The following is a 16,794-nucleotide window of genomic DNA, read 5'->3' on the forward strand; positions in this document are numbered from 1 at the left end:
CATGCATGAAATATATTCAAGGTGTGGCATAGACAGTCTTCCAATGAGCTTATGATTTTTGTGAGAAATATGATGCAATAGTAAAAAGGCAACTTGAATAACTGTGTTTGGAGAAGAGGTAGTCACCATAAAATGTAGGCAATGTGATTCTGGATCTTCTGAAGTAGCAAAATCTCCATGATCACAGCAAGCCTAGCATTTTACTCGAGCTTATATAAAATAGAAGTCCAAGTTGTTGTTCTCTAGCCATTGTTAGACATGACCATTGTAGGAAGAGCATGTTTTGAAGAGTAACTTAAAAAATAATGTTGAGGGGAAGTTAAAATTTTATGGGGTCTTTTTCCCTGCATACAGTATCTGCATGAAAAACACACATGCTTGAGAAGGAAGAAAAAAATGGGTGATTGAAGCAGTCTTTATTATCAGACTGAAGTCAACTGTTTGATAGAGTGCAGATTAAAATGCCTTAGAAGAAAGAGAGTAGAATTTATGTGGAAAATACAATTTTCATCCAAGAGGGGGGCCATACATAAGGACATGAAAATGGAATTACACTGTTGAAATAGTCAGCCAGAAGGATGTGGCTGTCTTTTTGACTAGGAAGTGGTGATACCAGCAAAGTCCATTGGGGAATAGTTAGAAAAGGTCTGATTATGTTTTGGGAGTCTGGACAGAATAATTCTGACAAGTATTGTCCAAATGGAAGCAATGATGCTCAGCTATGGCAAGGCTGGCTTGGCCAAAATGAAGGACCAAAGCTGAAAACGTTTTAGGATAACATGATATAAGTGAGAGTGTTAGTCATGTGACAGAAAAATCTATGAGATAATGCTTATTTAAAGCTGTTCTAACATTTTGCTTGTACAGGAATATCAGAAAATTGTATGAGAAGGATGGTGAGGTAAAATGAGGTAAGAGTTTAATACAGAAGGCTAATGTAATGGCTCCTCCACGTAAATATGGTGTATTTAACAGTATTTTTAAATGATTTAAGGTAGTGGATAAGAAAGAAGATGTCAAAAATAGAGGGCCATGGAATTAGCTTAAGAGAAGGTGTGGTGTTAAATTGAGAAAAAAACCAAGATTTCCGTTTGGCAGCACGGTTGAAATATAAGAAGAGAGGATGCTGAGTGTGGAGGAATTTTTAGAGTCAGGGAATAGTTTCTAGCTTCACAATCTGTCAGAGCTCAAGGAGAATGAAAGTAAGATTTAACCAGTGGAGGTCATTTCAAACACTGATTGATATTAGAGCAAATTAATACTGAAAATCTGTGAGGTTCAGATCAACCCAGTTACAGCTGTTTAGAGGATAAAACTTGTAACTGATGTAACGTCTTTTAACTTTGTATTTTCCAACCGAGACATAGTTTATTTTATAGTGGATAGCAATTGTGACCATGTAGCTCTTACGAAGAATGTGTAACCTTTCTAAAAAGCTACCATGACAAAGATGTTATTTTTAAAAGCGTGTTCCCGTAAACAAAAATTTATTTGGAGGAAAAGTTACTTTCAATGAGTTGTTTAATTTATAAAAGAATGGAGAGAAAAGTTTCATATTTCTTCAAAGTGACAATTTAATATTTAGGTTTTACTGTGTTTGAGACAGTAAGACTTTAAAAATATCAAGTTGAGAGGTACCTGGTTATCTGTATTCTGAAAGAAGCAGTCTTTGTTAAAAAAGGAGTGAAGTCAAGGCCCTTAACTGATTTGAACTACTCTTTGTCATCACTGAAAATGATCTGAAGTAGTACATCAGTAACAGACTTCCAGCGTATCAGTCACAGAAGGGAAATTAAGAGGTAGGACTTCCCATTGCAGTTGTACATGGATGATTTGGCTGGTGGGGTTTTTTTTAGGAAATGCGTGTTGTAAAGGTTGATGAAGAGCCTTTATTATAAAAAAACCAACAAACTAACTCAAGAAAAAGACTTGGTGCCTTTCCTGTTTTTCTAATTAAAGAGTCTTTCTTCATTTAACACAGCAGCAAATGTCTAGAAGGAAGTTAGCTGGACTAGATTCAATGGTTCCTTTTGATTGCTTTATTTTTCCCCAGTCTGGGGAGGAAGGGGCGAGAGGTCAGAAGTGTAGCTGTGTTGAACCATGACAGCTACTACATTAGTTATGGACTGGGGAGGTGTCTTAACATGGTTCATCTCTCACGCAATCCAAGTATGATAAGACATGAGGCCAAATATGAAAATATTTTGGAATTTATATTTCTAGGAAAGCAAAAAATTTAATCTTATCTACATTCAGTTCAATTGCTACAACTAAGAGGGTGAAGAGAAAAAAGAAAAAAAATCATGTTATAGAAGCTTATAGTTTTTAGGCTGGTACCATAGGATTTATCAATTACACCTTGAACTGCCCAAAATCTAGTTTCTAATATAAAATAAGCAGGAAGCCATACTCCACAGAAGCACAGATAGACAGCTGTGAGGAGCAGTTCTCTCTGTCTTAAAATAGATGTCTGAATCATGGAAATAGAGTATCCCAGCGAGTACCTAACAGAGTTATCTATAGCAGGAGCCTGGCTGACCAGTTTAAATCAGCAACCAAACCTTTTGACAGCTTAAGGCTAAAGAGAAAACTCCTTTCTCAGTGTGCCTTGTTTAGCTCTCAGTGAATAATTCATGGCAAGTAAGGTACTCTCAATTTAACCTTCATTTGTGCTCATAGAATGCTGTCCAGTAAAACACATAGCTTTTTTTTTTAATTAAAATCATGTGTTAAAATTCAAGCAAATGTTGTACTTCTCAGTGTTCATATAAAGCCTTGCTTTTTTCTTTCTTCTCCCTGTACCAGCTAGATTAAGTCTTTGGAGTTTTCCATACCTCAGAAACAGAGATAAACAAGATTAGATAATATTATACAAATTCAAGTGGATTTTTTGAAACACAAATGCCTGAGAGGTGTAGTTCCTCTTCAAGAAAGGTTTGGTTGCATAATGAATAATTCAGGTTTAATTTTACTTCCTCACATTTTTCTGAAGCACTTGGAAGTATGGATGATGTCATTCTACCAAACAAGAGTCTTACCCGTGTCTGACTCATTCAGGTCATGGTCCAATACCTGTGGATGCCAAGTTTCCAGTGAATAACATTGAGAAATCCACTCTCCTGTTTTGTGGAGAACTGTGCTGTTACACTGTTTTAAAAACCCTAACTCACATTTATTTTCATGAAGACTTCTGATAGTGAAAGTTGATTGCTGCACTCCTTCCAAAAAAAGAGACGTATTACTGAAAAATACTCATTTTAGAATGTGTTGTTGAGGAATACTGCTAAAGTCAGCTGTTCGACAAATTGAGAGTGCGGCAGGAGTACATTTACACTGTACTCACCGAGCAAGTAGACCATATTTATTCATAAGTCAGGTAGCTTGATCCAGGCAGCAAAATGTATATGCAAATATATATACATATGCATATACATATGTATATGCAAAGTTGAAAAAAAAGTGGTTTAATACATAAGATTAGCAAACATAAAATTCCTTTATGTGCAAATTTTCAGGTTGTGTATAAGTTTTGTCTTGAAATTGTGGTATATTTTGTATTCTTGAAAAAGATTAATCATCATCGTGAAACATATGCATCGTTTTCTTGAAATGGCGGTATCCCTAAGTCTCTTCTAGATATCCCTCTTCAATTGCTCACTTTCGTGTTTGAATGATATTCAGCAGGACTATCCCATTCTTCTGAACAAGGTGAAGATGAAGGAAGATAAATCCTACAAAATATTGTTCTCAAAGTAGTAAGCCTGACACTTAACAGTAACTCTGTCCAGGACCAGCCTCAATTATGAAATCTTTGCACAAGGAATACAGTTCTCTCTTGCTTTTCCTAGCGGCCACTGCTTCATTAACAAAAGAAAAAAATTTAGTCTTTTTTTTAGCCCAAAAGACTGACATACTGCACTTGAAAGGCATAGTTACTGCTTAGCTCTAACTTAAATATGAGCCACCAATGTTTACTTTTTAAGCAGCTATTTAGCTAAGAAATTGTAGTCCAAGTTTGTGTGAAGCAAATGGTTGAAAAACAGAGAGCCTGATGGAAACATTGGTAGACTTTCCATTTAACAGTGTAATCAGTGCTGTAAATACTGCAGTATGTCCATTCAGAGCTGAAAAAAAAAAAAGACTATTTTTTTGTAATACAAACCACATTTTTATAGGTCTTTTTAAATATTTGAGAGACATGGCTGATTATCTGGGGATTTTTTTTTTGGTCTTATTTTAAAAACAAGAGAAAACCACCCTGACACAGTTGGAAGCCTTAGCTCTGCTCAAGTTAAAGTCTTCCAGTGGGCTAGTATTTAATCTTAGGCTATTCACTGTTATCCAGTATTAGTCCAACATTAGCAGGTACCTTTTGTTACAGCCTTAATGGTGGACGTTAACCACAGACCACAGCCATACCTCATAGTGTGACATCACACATTTTGCCTAGAATACAATGTTTGTCAGAAAAAAAATATTTTCCTTCTCCTAAAAACTATCTTTTGTTTTGTTTTTGAATGTCTAGCAATGAAGCTTTACATAGGTACTAGATCTATCGTGATAAAGCTTGATTTCTACAACCGAGTCAATGTGGACCAGCAATGGTCAGTTAGTACTGAATTTGCCACTCTTAATTCCATAGCTGACATGAAAATTGGCCCAGAATAAAAGCAGAGGGACATGTTTTAAGTCCACCATGTATCAAGAACCTGGCTTTGCTATGTGAGGGAGAGAGGCACTGTGAGGCCTCTCTGCAAGATGTGCCTTGTTTGCTGCTCAGGCAGCAGCACCTGGCACTGAGGCTGAGTCTTCTCAGACCAGGCATCGTGGCAGAACAGGGTATTCTCACATAAGGCCCTCTTTGCCATGCTGCCTATGAGGAGTTCTGCATGCTTGAATCTTGGTAAAGCCTTTGTAGAGCACATAGTAACTTTATTTACACTGTACTCACCGAGCAAATAAACCATATTTATTCATAAGTCAGGTAGCTTGATCCAGGCAGTTAAATGTAAATGAATATAAAAGAAAACACTAATGACGTATGTTGTATTTCTTCTGTGCCCTTTTGTTTGCCTTTTTCCATTCTTACGGGTTCTAAGCAGTAATTACTATTATATTTTTCAGTTATTTTACTTACGCAGTTACACACACATTTTTCCTCTTTGATGGAGTCACTCCAGTCAAAAGGGGATATGCTGTTACCTAGAAATGGACAGCGGAGTTTAATTACCTGACATTCCATCAATACTATATAAAAGCATATTTTTAAAATCATTTGCTATGTTGAGCAGTGGCAGAATCTTCTGGTGGGTCAAAAATTTCCTTCTTTAATTCTCTGTCTTAATGCTTGTTATTGGAAGATATCTCTTCTGAACCTACCCCTGCATTACTAGTTCTCAAACATATGCAGGTAATGTAAGAATATCTTGTTAATCTTTTCTGTCCTTCAGTCTTGTTCTACAATACAGGACATAAGAGGATTATCTGGTGCTGTGGATGAACTAGGATGAACTGTGGAAGTCACAGTTCAGCAATACTAACTGGTGTGGTGTGCAGATTGTGATAAAATGTTTTCTGTTGTGGAGTATGTGGTCCTAGAGATTAGAAAGGTTGGGTACAGATCTCGGTGTATATTGTTTGTTTATTGAAAACTATATTTCATATAAACATATAAACTGGCGAGCATATATGAAGAAAAGGAAAATAAAAAGTGTGCACAATACCAGGTGCACTTGTAGCTAAGCAGTGCCGGGGACAGTCCTGAGTCAATGAGCACAGCTGCAGGTTTTTAGAGACACTTAATAATCCTATCTGAAAGATTGCACATCAGGAAGCAGCAGCTTGTTGTATACCTTTCATTCGCAGATGTGCATTCCGAATAACATGTGTAAGAGCCCAGTCATTCTTTGCATGCTAAGGCTTGACATTAGGCTTCCAGGATTCTGTTTCTTTTGATAAGTTGCCAGTCCCTGCATGTCCTAAAGCAATGCATATTTGCTAGGAATTCCTGATTTTTTCACCCCAGTAAGCAAGAAAAGTGGTATCAGCTGTTGTAGGCTTAACATACAGTGTTAAACTTGAGTCTTACCAGACTACAGGGGCTTTTTACCTCCTCTTAAAAAGGAAAATAGTGAATCTATTTCTTCAGTCTGTATGCAACAGCAACAGTAATAACCTGGCACCTATTGCATGTTTTCAGCCCTTTGATGTCCAACTGCTTTTCAAGCAGCATGATGTGTTATCCCTGTTTTACAAATGTGGAAGCCAAAACTCAGAATGTTTAAGCAAATATTCCATACTCTCAAGACAAAGATTTGCCCAAGCATGGAACAGAACAGTCAGTCCTGTGCCTCATTCCCTAAGCCATACTTTTCCCAGTTCATTTTAATTTTCAATTTTGTGCAATGCAACACTGGTTTAATTCAATTAGTTACTAATTTGAAGATGAGTAACTAAGGTACAAGCATCCTCAAAGTGGGTTGAATCTTGCACACATTTTGTTATTGGTGTTTTAATTACATCTGTATCTTTTCTTCCTTAGACAGCTTAACTATGCAGCCAGAACCTCAGCTGACAGATACATGGAGATAAAAAATATTGTAGCTTTTCATGCTGCTTTTATCATTAGTGTATTTAGCAGTACTGAATGGCTCCATCTTTTAGAATTTTTGTTATTTTAAAATACTTTCTTCCTTATTTTCATTATGTAGTCAACACTTGCCTTAACTGTGATGGCATACCAACAGGAGCCCAGTTGGAGAGCCTTTATTCCTGCAACCCTAAAAAAAGGATTCCAAAAAGGAAAAGAAATATGATATTTTTAAGTTACAGCATTACATGCACAAATCAGATGCTACAAATGCCTGTTGCATGTGTCGACGAATGCTTGCATTTTTAGACTATGTATATTCTACATGCATCTATAATGCTATGCACACAGTTTTAAATAATGAATATGCTTTTATTTATCTTTTTTATTGTACTTCATATCTGTACAAAATTTGCATTTTGACATTTTGGATTTAATAAGAGAAAATGCAGTAGCTCTTTACTCATAAAATACTGTTCTGGGAGAAGAGAATGCTTCCACGTAACATAGATACATTTCCATCTTCCAATATGTAAATCTTAGCTTTTATGAAGAAGCAGATCTGATACTGTGATTTCTTATGTCTTTAAGAAGTTTCATTTACTTCTTTGCTTATGGCTTCTGATTGGCTGTTTTTACAATTCATTAATTGATATCACAATTTTCCATTGCTATTAGAGTAGAATGGGCAATTCTGTCTTTATTCTATTAATTTCTCATTCTCTTAATTCCTCAAATTATGAGAAGTTGAGAGTTTATATTATTTGACCCAAGACCAGGGGCCTAAAATAAATTATGTGTCATCTTCTGTGATCACAGTGGACTGGTATGCTCTTACCTTTATTTAAATCTTGGCTAAAACTACGATTGATCTTCATGGTAGCACAACAGGTTTTATGTACAAATTAGAAGCTATTACTAACTGCCAAAGCTGGTCTACTAGTTTCCCTATAAACTTCGTCAGAAAAGGTTTGTCTTTCTCATACTGACTATTGAATCCCTGGGCTCCCTGCAAAAAAAATTTCCCACTAATGGAGCTGGGAAATCACAGACAAAATGGTTTTGCATTCCATGTGGCTTGCAAGATACCAATCCAGATGAAAAATTAAGGGTTTTTTTGATTGTTTGTTGTTGCTTTTTTTTACTGCCTCATTTTCTGAAACTCTCCCTTTTTTTCAGTTTTCACCAAAGTCAATTTTTGAGTTTCGCATAGAACAAACATTCTCTGGAGGACTATGAGCTCTCCCTCCTCCTGACAGATACCTTTTTGCAGGAAGCCTGTCTTTCTAAGGTTGCTGCCTGAGGACAGGCTTTGATTTGACTGCTTGGAACATGGTTGCAATACCGTAGTCTTCTTGTTGCTGACTAATATATATTTCATAATAGTACCTGGTCTAACCTCCTGCTTGGAGGGCAGGGTTTATTTCTAAAGAGCTGATGAAAGAAAACAAAACCAAACGCATGGTAGCAATAGGTGCTACTGTTTACCACTGTTGGTGGTCTGCATCTCCATTAGCCATTTTTTATGAATCAGCATTGAAAAACACTACTTTAATTATATAAATACCTGTAACTACAGTGTATTCATATTGTATAGTAATATTTAGTATACAAATATACTACAGTATCTTTCTAATTATATTTCTATTAACTACAAGAGGCAGCATCTTGACTGATACGCTTTTGAGAACAAACCATCCTGAGATACCCACTGTGTGGCACAGCAGAAGTAGTCCTTAAATATTCCGTTCCAGTAAGATATTGTACAACTGCTTAGTCAAAAGCTCCATTTTCTTTCATTTTATGTTCCTTCATTGATATGGGAATAATGTTGATATTTATCGGTAGTAATTAATCAGGCAAACTGTAAAAAAAGCTTTAAAATGGCCAGCTATTCTGTAATAGCCCAGCACCTCGAATTCACATGATTTTTGTTTTTCTTCATGAATTATTCTGTCTGTTTAAGGAATAAAAAACTTTCACAACATGGTGCCTCATTTATGTCTACTTCGATAGATATGTGACCTGCACACTGACAGACCCAACTGTTACTAAAGGTCCCATGACTGTATGACCCTTTGAGCTCCCATGACTGTATGACCCTTTGAGCTAAATTTACCACAGATGCTTTTTCCACTCTTTGAGGTTAACTTCTATGATTCCACAGGACTCTTACAAAAGGTCCTGTGTTAACCACTCGGTGATATTTGAAAGATAGGTGCCAGAAAACAAGAAGAACAGAATGCTTAGCAAGAAACCTTATTAACATTCCTTCTGCTGTTGTGGAGTACTTTATATGCAGATGACTGGTACAAGCCTCCAGGGCAGTTAGGATCTTTCCTGTTGATACACAATGTATTTGGTAATGCATTTTATTGTACTGTTATAAAATGAAGTGCAAAGGTTCTAGAGAGCTTTACACACTTTCTGTATATTCCTATTTGATGTATTTTTTCATATTTTAATGTATAGCCTGTTTATTATTTTTTCCTTCTAGTTGCCAAGTCTATATAAATGTTATAAATATGATTTTTAGTTCTGGCTTTCATTATTAACCTAGCTCTACTATCATCCAAAGTAATATACTGTAACACTCGTGAAGACTGTACAAAGGAATGGCTATTATGCATGTAACCACTTGTTGAGCAATAACTTTGCTTTTTCAGTTTAAAAACAATTCTAACACAGTTCAGACCAAATTCAAAATGTGTAATTTGAATGGTATATTCACTATACAGTTCTTTGCACTTTTTTCCTCTTCTACCACTGAAGCTGCCAAATATGCTTACACTATTTCCTAAAAGAAATTAACTTTCAAAGCTTTTATGGTAATTTTTTGACTAGAATTTATAAATGCAAGTTTGTCTGTAATGCATAAACTATTAAAGTATTTGTTGTAACAGGAAAAGATCTCTTTCTGCAGTATGGTAGAGAGAACGTCATGTTAGAGTTCTTTAACTGAGGTATTTTGTCCTTCAGTGGTTTATAACAATAGCTGTCTGTATGTGTGTTTGACTTTAACAGTCAACAAGGAATTTTATTTTTACTTAACTTCCCCACAGTGTTTTGAATGTCTTTCAGATAGGGAATACTTTCTGTTTTGTGAAGTTAGACAATAGTACTTATTCACAGTATCAAGGCAAGGGTTAGGAGAAAAAGAAGGGGAAGAATTATATTTCTAGGTAAGGCTTTTATTTAACTTGGAATGAAAAATCTTTGTTCCTTTCTTGACTCCACAGAGACTGATTTATCTAGCACGTCTGTAAGTGGAAATTCCCTGCAAACTCGCTAATGTTACTGTAACTTACATTCATCTTTTCCTTTAATTTATTATCCATCAGTATTGTTCCTTTTCTTTTTTTTAAATGTGATTGACCTTTAAACCTGTTGTTATCAAACTGCAAGAAAGAGATAGAGACTTTTCAGCTGCCTTCGTTCCCATGTGACCTGCAGGGAGAATAGATTCAAAATAGACTAGTTCCTCCCAGGGCAATACAAGACAGAAGAGAAAAGCACTGTCATTTCCGAACAGCACAGTGCTAGAGTAAATTCAGCGTGAAAAAGGAAGGAGTTGCAGCGTGTTAGAATTCTTCCTCCACAGCCTGGATTATTACAGGAGACGAATTTTAAGGGTTTTAGAAGGCAGAGGATTTTAAAAAAATGCTTCGAAGTGGAGTCCTTTGAGAATGAGCTGTGTAAGGACAACTGAGGTTTGACTCTAGAAACACTGAAGGAATTTTTCAAAATGAGCATTGTTATGAAGCCAAGATCCCGATCTACGAGCTCCTTAAGGAATGCCGACATAATGTGGTAATGTGTTTCGTTTGCTTCTTTCAAACTCCCCTTCCTATTATGACACACAGACATGTCCCAAGAAAGTCCCAGGGTTTAATTTTGACTTGATAGATTTTGCATGGTTACTGAAAATGTTTGTCTGCTGAGTTTCACAGTTCATAGTAAAGAACAAGTTATTTAGCTTTTTCTTACACAATACTGTGTGTAGCATTTTTTTAATGAGAACCCATTACGTATGTCTTTTTTTAACCCATTACGTGCATTTTTCTCATTCCATAGTCAGGTTTAGTCCTTGCACTTACAGGTACGTTCTAAAAATCTTCAGTAGATCAATTTCAGGAACAAAGCTATAATATAAAGCTTGCAGTTCTGGAGGCTGGAGGGTAAAATGAAGCTTTAGTTTGTGTGAGCTATTTTGGGATAGTAACATGTAGTTTTGCTGCATAAATAGACTGGCTGATAGATGTAAGTGTCCTGGGAAGAGACAGGCTTTATAGTAGTATGTGTGAGACTGTGCTGTGTTACGCTTCATGTGTTTCTCCTCCTCTCAGAGGCTCAGTTAATGTAGAAGCAGCCTGTAATAGGGATCTGTGTGTATGATTTTCTTGCAGATTTTTTCAGTTAGCAATCAGCAAAGTTTGGTCTTCTGATTAATTATTTTTTTCTTGTGAGAACTTTATGCTTTACATAGCTTAATAGGCACCGACAGGTTTTTAATAGGTACGCCAAATAAATCCCATCTTCTCTTTTAATATCTCCCACATTTTTTCCCTCTCTCTGTGTCTTCAATAAAACCACCATCATTTTAATAAACACATAATAGACTAATTGTTCATGGCTATATTTAACTGGTATAAAGTTATGTATTTTAAAATACATCCTTTGTTTAGAAATAAATGGCTCATTATTACTGTGGGAAAGATTAGTAACGAAATACATTTATTTGTGAGTAAATACATCAAATTAATTGAACAGTAGCCTATGTTACAAATACTCTTGGTTCTGAGTTAAAGCTATGTCAGTGCTACCATTAAAGCAGTTAGTAATTTTTTTCCAGTTCTCCATTACTAAAACCATCTTGTAGTAGAAGAAATAACTACACTGTTCAGGCTGAACAGTAGTCCCAGTTATTTTCAGAAACTAAGAAAGAAATTTGCTGAAATAACTTTATTAAAATGTAATAAATTAATACCATGTTGATGAATTATATATTGCTGAAGCGTCTGCTGGGTGTCTCCAAGGCAGTGAGCTAAAACACAAAGACCTTAATTATCACATACAACTGTGCAAATAAATCAGTATCTTTCTGATTAACTCTTCTGCCCTTCCATTATTTCTTTTTTAACTGCTTCCATTGACGCTTGCAGGAAAAAATAAATAATTTCAAAGAAAAAAACCCTCGTAGCAAATATGTGCAGGCTGACTTCACCACCAGATACTCTGCCTGAAACACCTGCCTGCCTCCCTCCCTTTTGTTGCTGATGCTTTTAGTTATAACATTGATCTGGTAGGTGAGAATACCTGATCTGCTAATTGTGAACTGGGAGTCCACTGCTCCCCTGCCATTTGGAAACACTACCTGAGCTCAGAGGTGGCTCTCGGGGTGATCCTTGGAGGCTGACTAGACAAGGTACACGCTGTTCTCTGGTGGCGTGGAGTGAAGCCAGGCAAGTCCTGCCCCAGCCAGAGACCTGAGGGAAACGGGAGTGCAGAGGGAGGAGAGAAGGGGAGGGAGCTGCTGGCCGCCCCAGCCAAGCTCTGCTCCTGGCCACCTCCCGGGGGGTGGCAGCTCAGGCCAGCCTGCCCTACCCACACCTCCCAACCCCAGCAACCTTCATGGGGCACCTCCGCGGGACTGGTGGCCAAATCCCTGCGGGGCTTTGTTTGGTGCTCCGAATCGCTGCGCTCAGGAGTCTGTGGGCTTGTCCCCGTGGGCCAGCACTTCTCTCTGCAGTTCTGTGGGGCAGGATAGCCACACAGCAATCTCACCACAGGATTAGACAGCACCAAAATGCATAGGGACATGTAACATCATGGAGTCAGGAGCACAGACAGGTGATCAGCCGGGGGAGAGGGAAAGCTACAGCATGTAGCAATCCTGCCACGTATTGGAGGAGCTGGAGTGACTGGGGAGAAGGAGAGTATGGGAGAATGTGACGTTAACAGCTGCAGGGGTGTGTGTGGGACCTGAGAGCATGGGGACTTGAATGACAATGTTGTAGAGAAATGTGGATATCCCTCTTGCAGGGGTTTAAGAGAAATGGCTCCAGGATGGTTTTGCACTGCTGTTCCCCACGTGAATAAAATTCCCATGAAGAACAGAAACCAGGCTCCCAACAGTGGAGACCAGTGAGCGGGTGGAAGAGACTTGGAGACAAGGCAGAGAAACCTCCTCTCTCAGTTCCCTGAAACCACCTTCACCCTGTGTCCAAAAGATGCAATAACTTCAGGACATGTGGTAAAAGCATGATATTTTTTACAGCATCAGTAGTGCAATGCATCTGAAGGGTATCACCAGCTGGTAGTATGCAGAGGTGCACCAGCTGGCTTTTGAGAGGACATGCAGGGTGAGCCCAGGCTGTGCTGATGCTTCTTCCCGTGGCAAAGTCAGCTTGGTTTAGGCTGGCTGCTGCTTAGCATGACGGTAGGGTCTGCAGGCAAACCTCTTCTCTCTGATGCACCTTGGAAAATGTTTCCTGACATTACAGTGACTGAAGTAAAAGCAGGTGGTTGGTATTCATGTAAAACGAGGTGGTGATGTATTTAAAGCTTATTACCTCTTACATTGATGCTGCTCAACTCTGCCACTCATTCCTACTCATTCCTACCTTCAGGACGTGCTCAAAGTGTGGTGAATCACAGTATTTCTGGGGAATAGTCTAGAAAGGATAAATAATGGTACAGACTTTTCAGTGAAGACAGTTGATTTGTCTTGTTACTCCTAAGAAGAAATAACAAGGTAGTAAGGAAACTCACTGTAAGGTAAAACCTTGGCTGAAATAGGAGAGCATGCATTTAAATGAGACTGTGACTCCACTTCTTGACTATTTGCCACTGAGCGGTAGAGCAGCAGTCTTCCACAGAAAATGTCATATTTCAGTTGGTTTTCTTTCTTTTGTAATGAAGGAAGAGTTTGAACTTATAAAAAATACTATTTTGGAGGAACTTAATTAAAATTTTGCAAGTTTTAAGTGAAGAACTGATGGCAAATCCAGCAAGCAGCTGGGGTTGTTGGACAACAGCTTACTGGCTGGAAAAGCAGCAGCTGATCAGATTTTAGAGCAACCTTTTTTTTGTTTGGGTTTTGTTTTTTTTTTTTTGACAGTACAGGTAATTAGCCTAAAGAATAAGCCTCAGGAGTATTGTCCGTTTTTTGCCACAGTCCTTTCTGTGTGGTGTTTCCAGAGTTCATAGCTATCTGTTTACTTTGTGGGTTGGCTTTCCTCTGTATGTATTTATTTTTTTGTAACATACGCCAATTCAGGCTGTACTGTTTTTTGGAACTTAGGGCTGGCTGAGTTGCAAAGGGCACATCCATTCCTCCCTGGTGCCCCGGAGAGCAGAGGCCTTCGATGATTCAGTCTGTGGTATACTGTAGAACAATGGATCTGTTCTTCCTTAACTCCAGAAGTGGGTGATACTGCTTGTCTGTGATATCATGAAGTTCATAGATTGGAAATTGCTGAAGGATGTTGTCAAGTATGACTTTCGCAGTCTATTACATATTTAAAGATAAGTGGAACAAAACTGATCTATTGAATGAACTTTTCATGACTGTAGCCTTTAATATGTAGATCACAATAGGGGTGCTAAATAAAAGTTTTATTGGATGGAGACAAGAAAATGCTTGTGGCCTGACATCAGTGGATAGTGTTGTTTCTGGGGTAGAACAACTAGGACAGAAGAGTGAGATGAGATCCAGCTGTGCTGGCCTGTGGTAGCTACACTGGCTTCCTGACTTGCAGGTACCATAAAGTAAAACTCTGCCATAAGCATGATCCAGTCTTTTGCTACCTTTCTCTGGCAGGAGGAAGCTGTGGCTCCATCACACTGCCCAGAGACTGGCCATCACAAATCAGTTCAGTTCCTTGGTTAATCACTTGGTGCAAGCAAGCTTATTGCCAGTATAAAGATGATGAATGCATATAGTAAGTGCTACTCAATAAGTCATATACCTTTAGGTTATTGGCATCAGACCTGTATTTGAAGGAACTGCTGACTTTCAGACTGGGAAACCCAGTGATGGGGAGATCGAGAGCAAAACCAGGGTATTCCTTGAAGGAATCTTTGTCTACAGGACAGAAAACAGTATGTAACTGTGAATAATATTAACAGCATTCATACCACTTGGCTGTTGAAGAGTTAAGGTTTTTTATTCCTGTACTGGATGAATCTTTTTTTTCCTTTCCAGTATTATGATTGTTTGTGAGAGGCAAGTGCCCATTGTCGTTGTTGGCGTTATTACCTGTCCCCTGCTGCCATAGCTTATGAAACTACTCTTGAACAAAAAAGGGTTGGAACCTCACATAATTTTCAATTAAGCTTTTATTAGTTGAAGATGTTGAATACAGTCGACTGGGAAAGTTCAATGCAAGCTGCACAGTGTCCAGACTTACAGGGAAGCAGAAGTACCGATAACCATACGCAGAACTGGGGGATTTCTGAACGCTGAACAAAGCCTGCAAGCTAGAGATCACCTTTCCTGCATGAAGTCTGACTTCCATGGGATTAGTGACTTCATTTAGCAAAAAAGGCTTTCATAAGCAGAATGGTCCTCAAATCATGACAGCCATAAAAACTCAAGGTGGTATATGTGCTTTTATTTATTCTGCTGGTGTCAGCACTAATGAGGAAGCCTGAATGGTCAGCACTGCACTATTTTCCAGGTTATGGTATGTTAAACTGTGTTATTTTTACAAAATGAAATGGGAACAAATGCTGTTTTTTCTAGTAAATTAGGAGTGGACTTTGAGGTGATCGAGTATTCTGTTTTCTAACAGCATAAGACATGTCCTGCTGGGCCTAACCAATGGTCTACCTAAGCCTAGTATTCTGCCTTCACCTCTGGCAGCAGGAAAACCTGAAAGCCTGTCCAATTTCTGCAATCCATTCCCATCATAGTACCCAGCATCTGCTAGTGTTGTATTAGTGATATTATGGGATTCACCCTTGCCTGTTCCCTTTAGAGTCCATGTAAGGGCCTGTTGCCCATGGATTTGTCTAATCTCTTCCTTGAATTTGCTGATATTGTCTTGCCCCACAGCCTTCTGACAGCCTTTCTGACTATGTAGGAAAGCACTTTACTGTGCTGTAAAGTGGTGTCCTACTGGTCTCAACAAGTGTCTCTTAGTTATGCCATTGCGGCATTTGGCAAAAGATTCTGCATTTACTTTATCCATCACATTCATGATTTTGTAAAGCTCAGTCATAACCTCCTCAATCTTTTCCTGTAGAAACTGAAGAGCTGTAGCATTCTTAGATTTTTCTAAAAAGGCTGCTGCCCAATCCCTTGATCGTTTGAGCTGCTGTTTGCCGTATTTCCTCGAACACCACTGTGTTCTTGAAATAAAGAGATCAGATGGTATGCATTACTCCAGGCGTGAACACACAAAGGTTTTTACACAGTGGTAAAATGATGCCTGCTTTTTCTCTCAGTACTTTTGTTGATGATGCCCATTATGCTGGTAGCTTTTTTGACTGCCATTTCTATTTGAGTCAGTGATTTTAGAGATTTTTTTACTGTTTTTTCTTGCCAGTCTTTTGGGATGGTCTCATCTCTGCATCTCTGCATTGTTTTTTTAGAGAAAAAGTATTGGACTTGCCAACATAAAACACAATTACTTTAACATGAATGTGATAAGAACTACTGTCTGGCAATAATAAATGTTTTTTTAAACAAACAAAAATATTGCTAACCATGCCAAACAGAACAAATGGCAGTTTGACTTCAGCAAAGAAAGGGCACTTCCTCAAGAGACATTCTCTTTCAAGCTACATCCAGACAAACATACGTAATACTCTTTCCCTACCAGATGCAAGCACATATAGTTCTCTGCCCCTCACTTTTGCGTACAAACAATCCACCCTCAATGTTGCTGAAGATATTATATTGTCTTTACAGCACAGTTTGTTCTCACACTTTCTCCCTGTGCACATCGTACATTTTCAGGTTGTGGACAAAGGTCTGTTGAAATGTAACTGTACCACGAGGCCAGTGCAGACAAGGCACTTCAGTGTCTATCCCTAGTATAACAAGGGACACAGCAGCAAGCGTCATGGGGAGCTCCCTTGACAGCTCAGCCTGAATGACCAAAATCCCATTTACAGCTGGTTCATCTGAGGATAGGAGGTAGCCTAATTCTGGATCACCGCTGAGATGCCTTGATAGAAGTCCTCTCCCTTTTATTCCC

The 16,794-nt window shown here is 38.2% G+C and overlaps 1 protein-coding gene across 4 annotated transcripts in view; it reads left to right on the forward strand.

The window, feature by feature from the left end:
- PDE4D (phosphodiesterase 4D) overlaps nt 1-16,794 on the forward strand; it is a 621,455-nt gene that overhangs the window by 452,657 nt on the left and 152,004 nt on the right. Inside the window, exon 1 of one of the 4 annotated variants that reach the window (XM_055790459.1) lies at nt 10,110-10,399. The exons of the other annotated variants lie outside the window; for them this stretch is intronic. Coding sequence (XP_055646434.1) covers nt 10,335-10,399 — 65 coding nt within the window. The 5' untranslated portion in view covers nt 10,110-10,334. Of the gene's footprint in view, nt 1-10,109; nt 10,400-16,794 lie in introns of those variants that run through there. 4 annotated transcript variants of the gene reach the window in all.

Source organism: Falco peregrinus, chromosome Z (genome assembly GCF_023634155.1).
Source record: "Falco peregrinus isolate bFalPer1 chromosome Z, bFalPer1.pri, whole genome shotgun sequence".
NCBI lineage: Eukaryota > Metazoa > Chordata > Aves > Falconiformes > Falconidae > Falco > Falco peregrinus.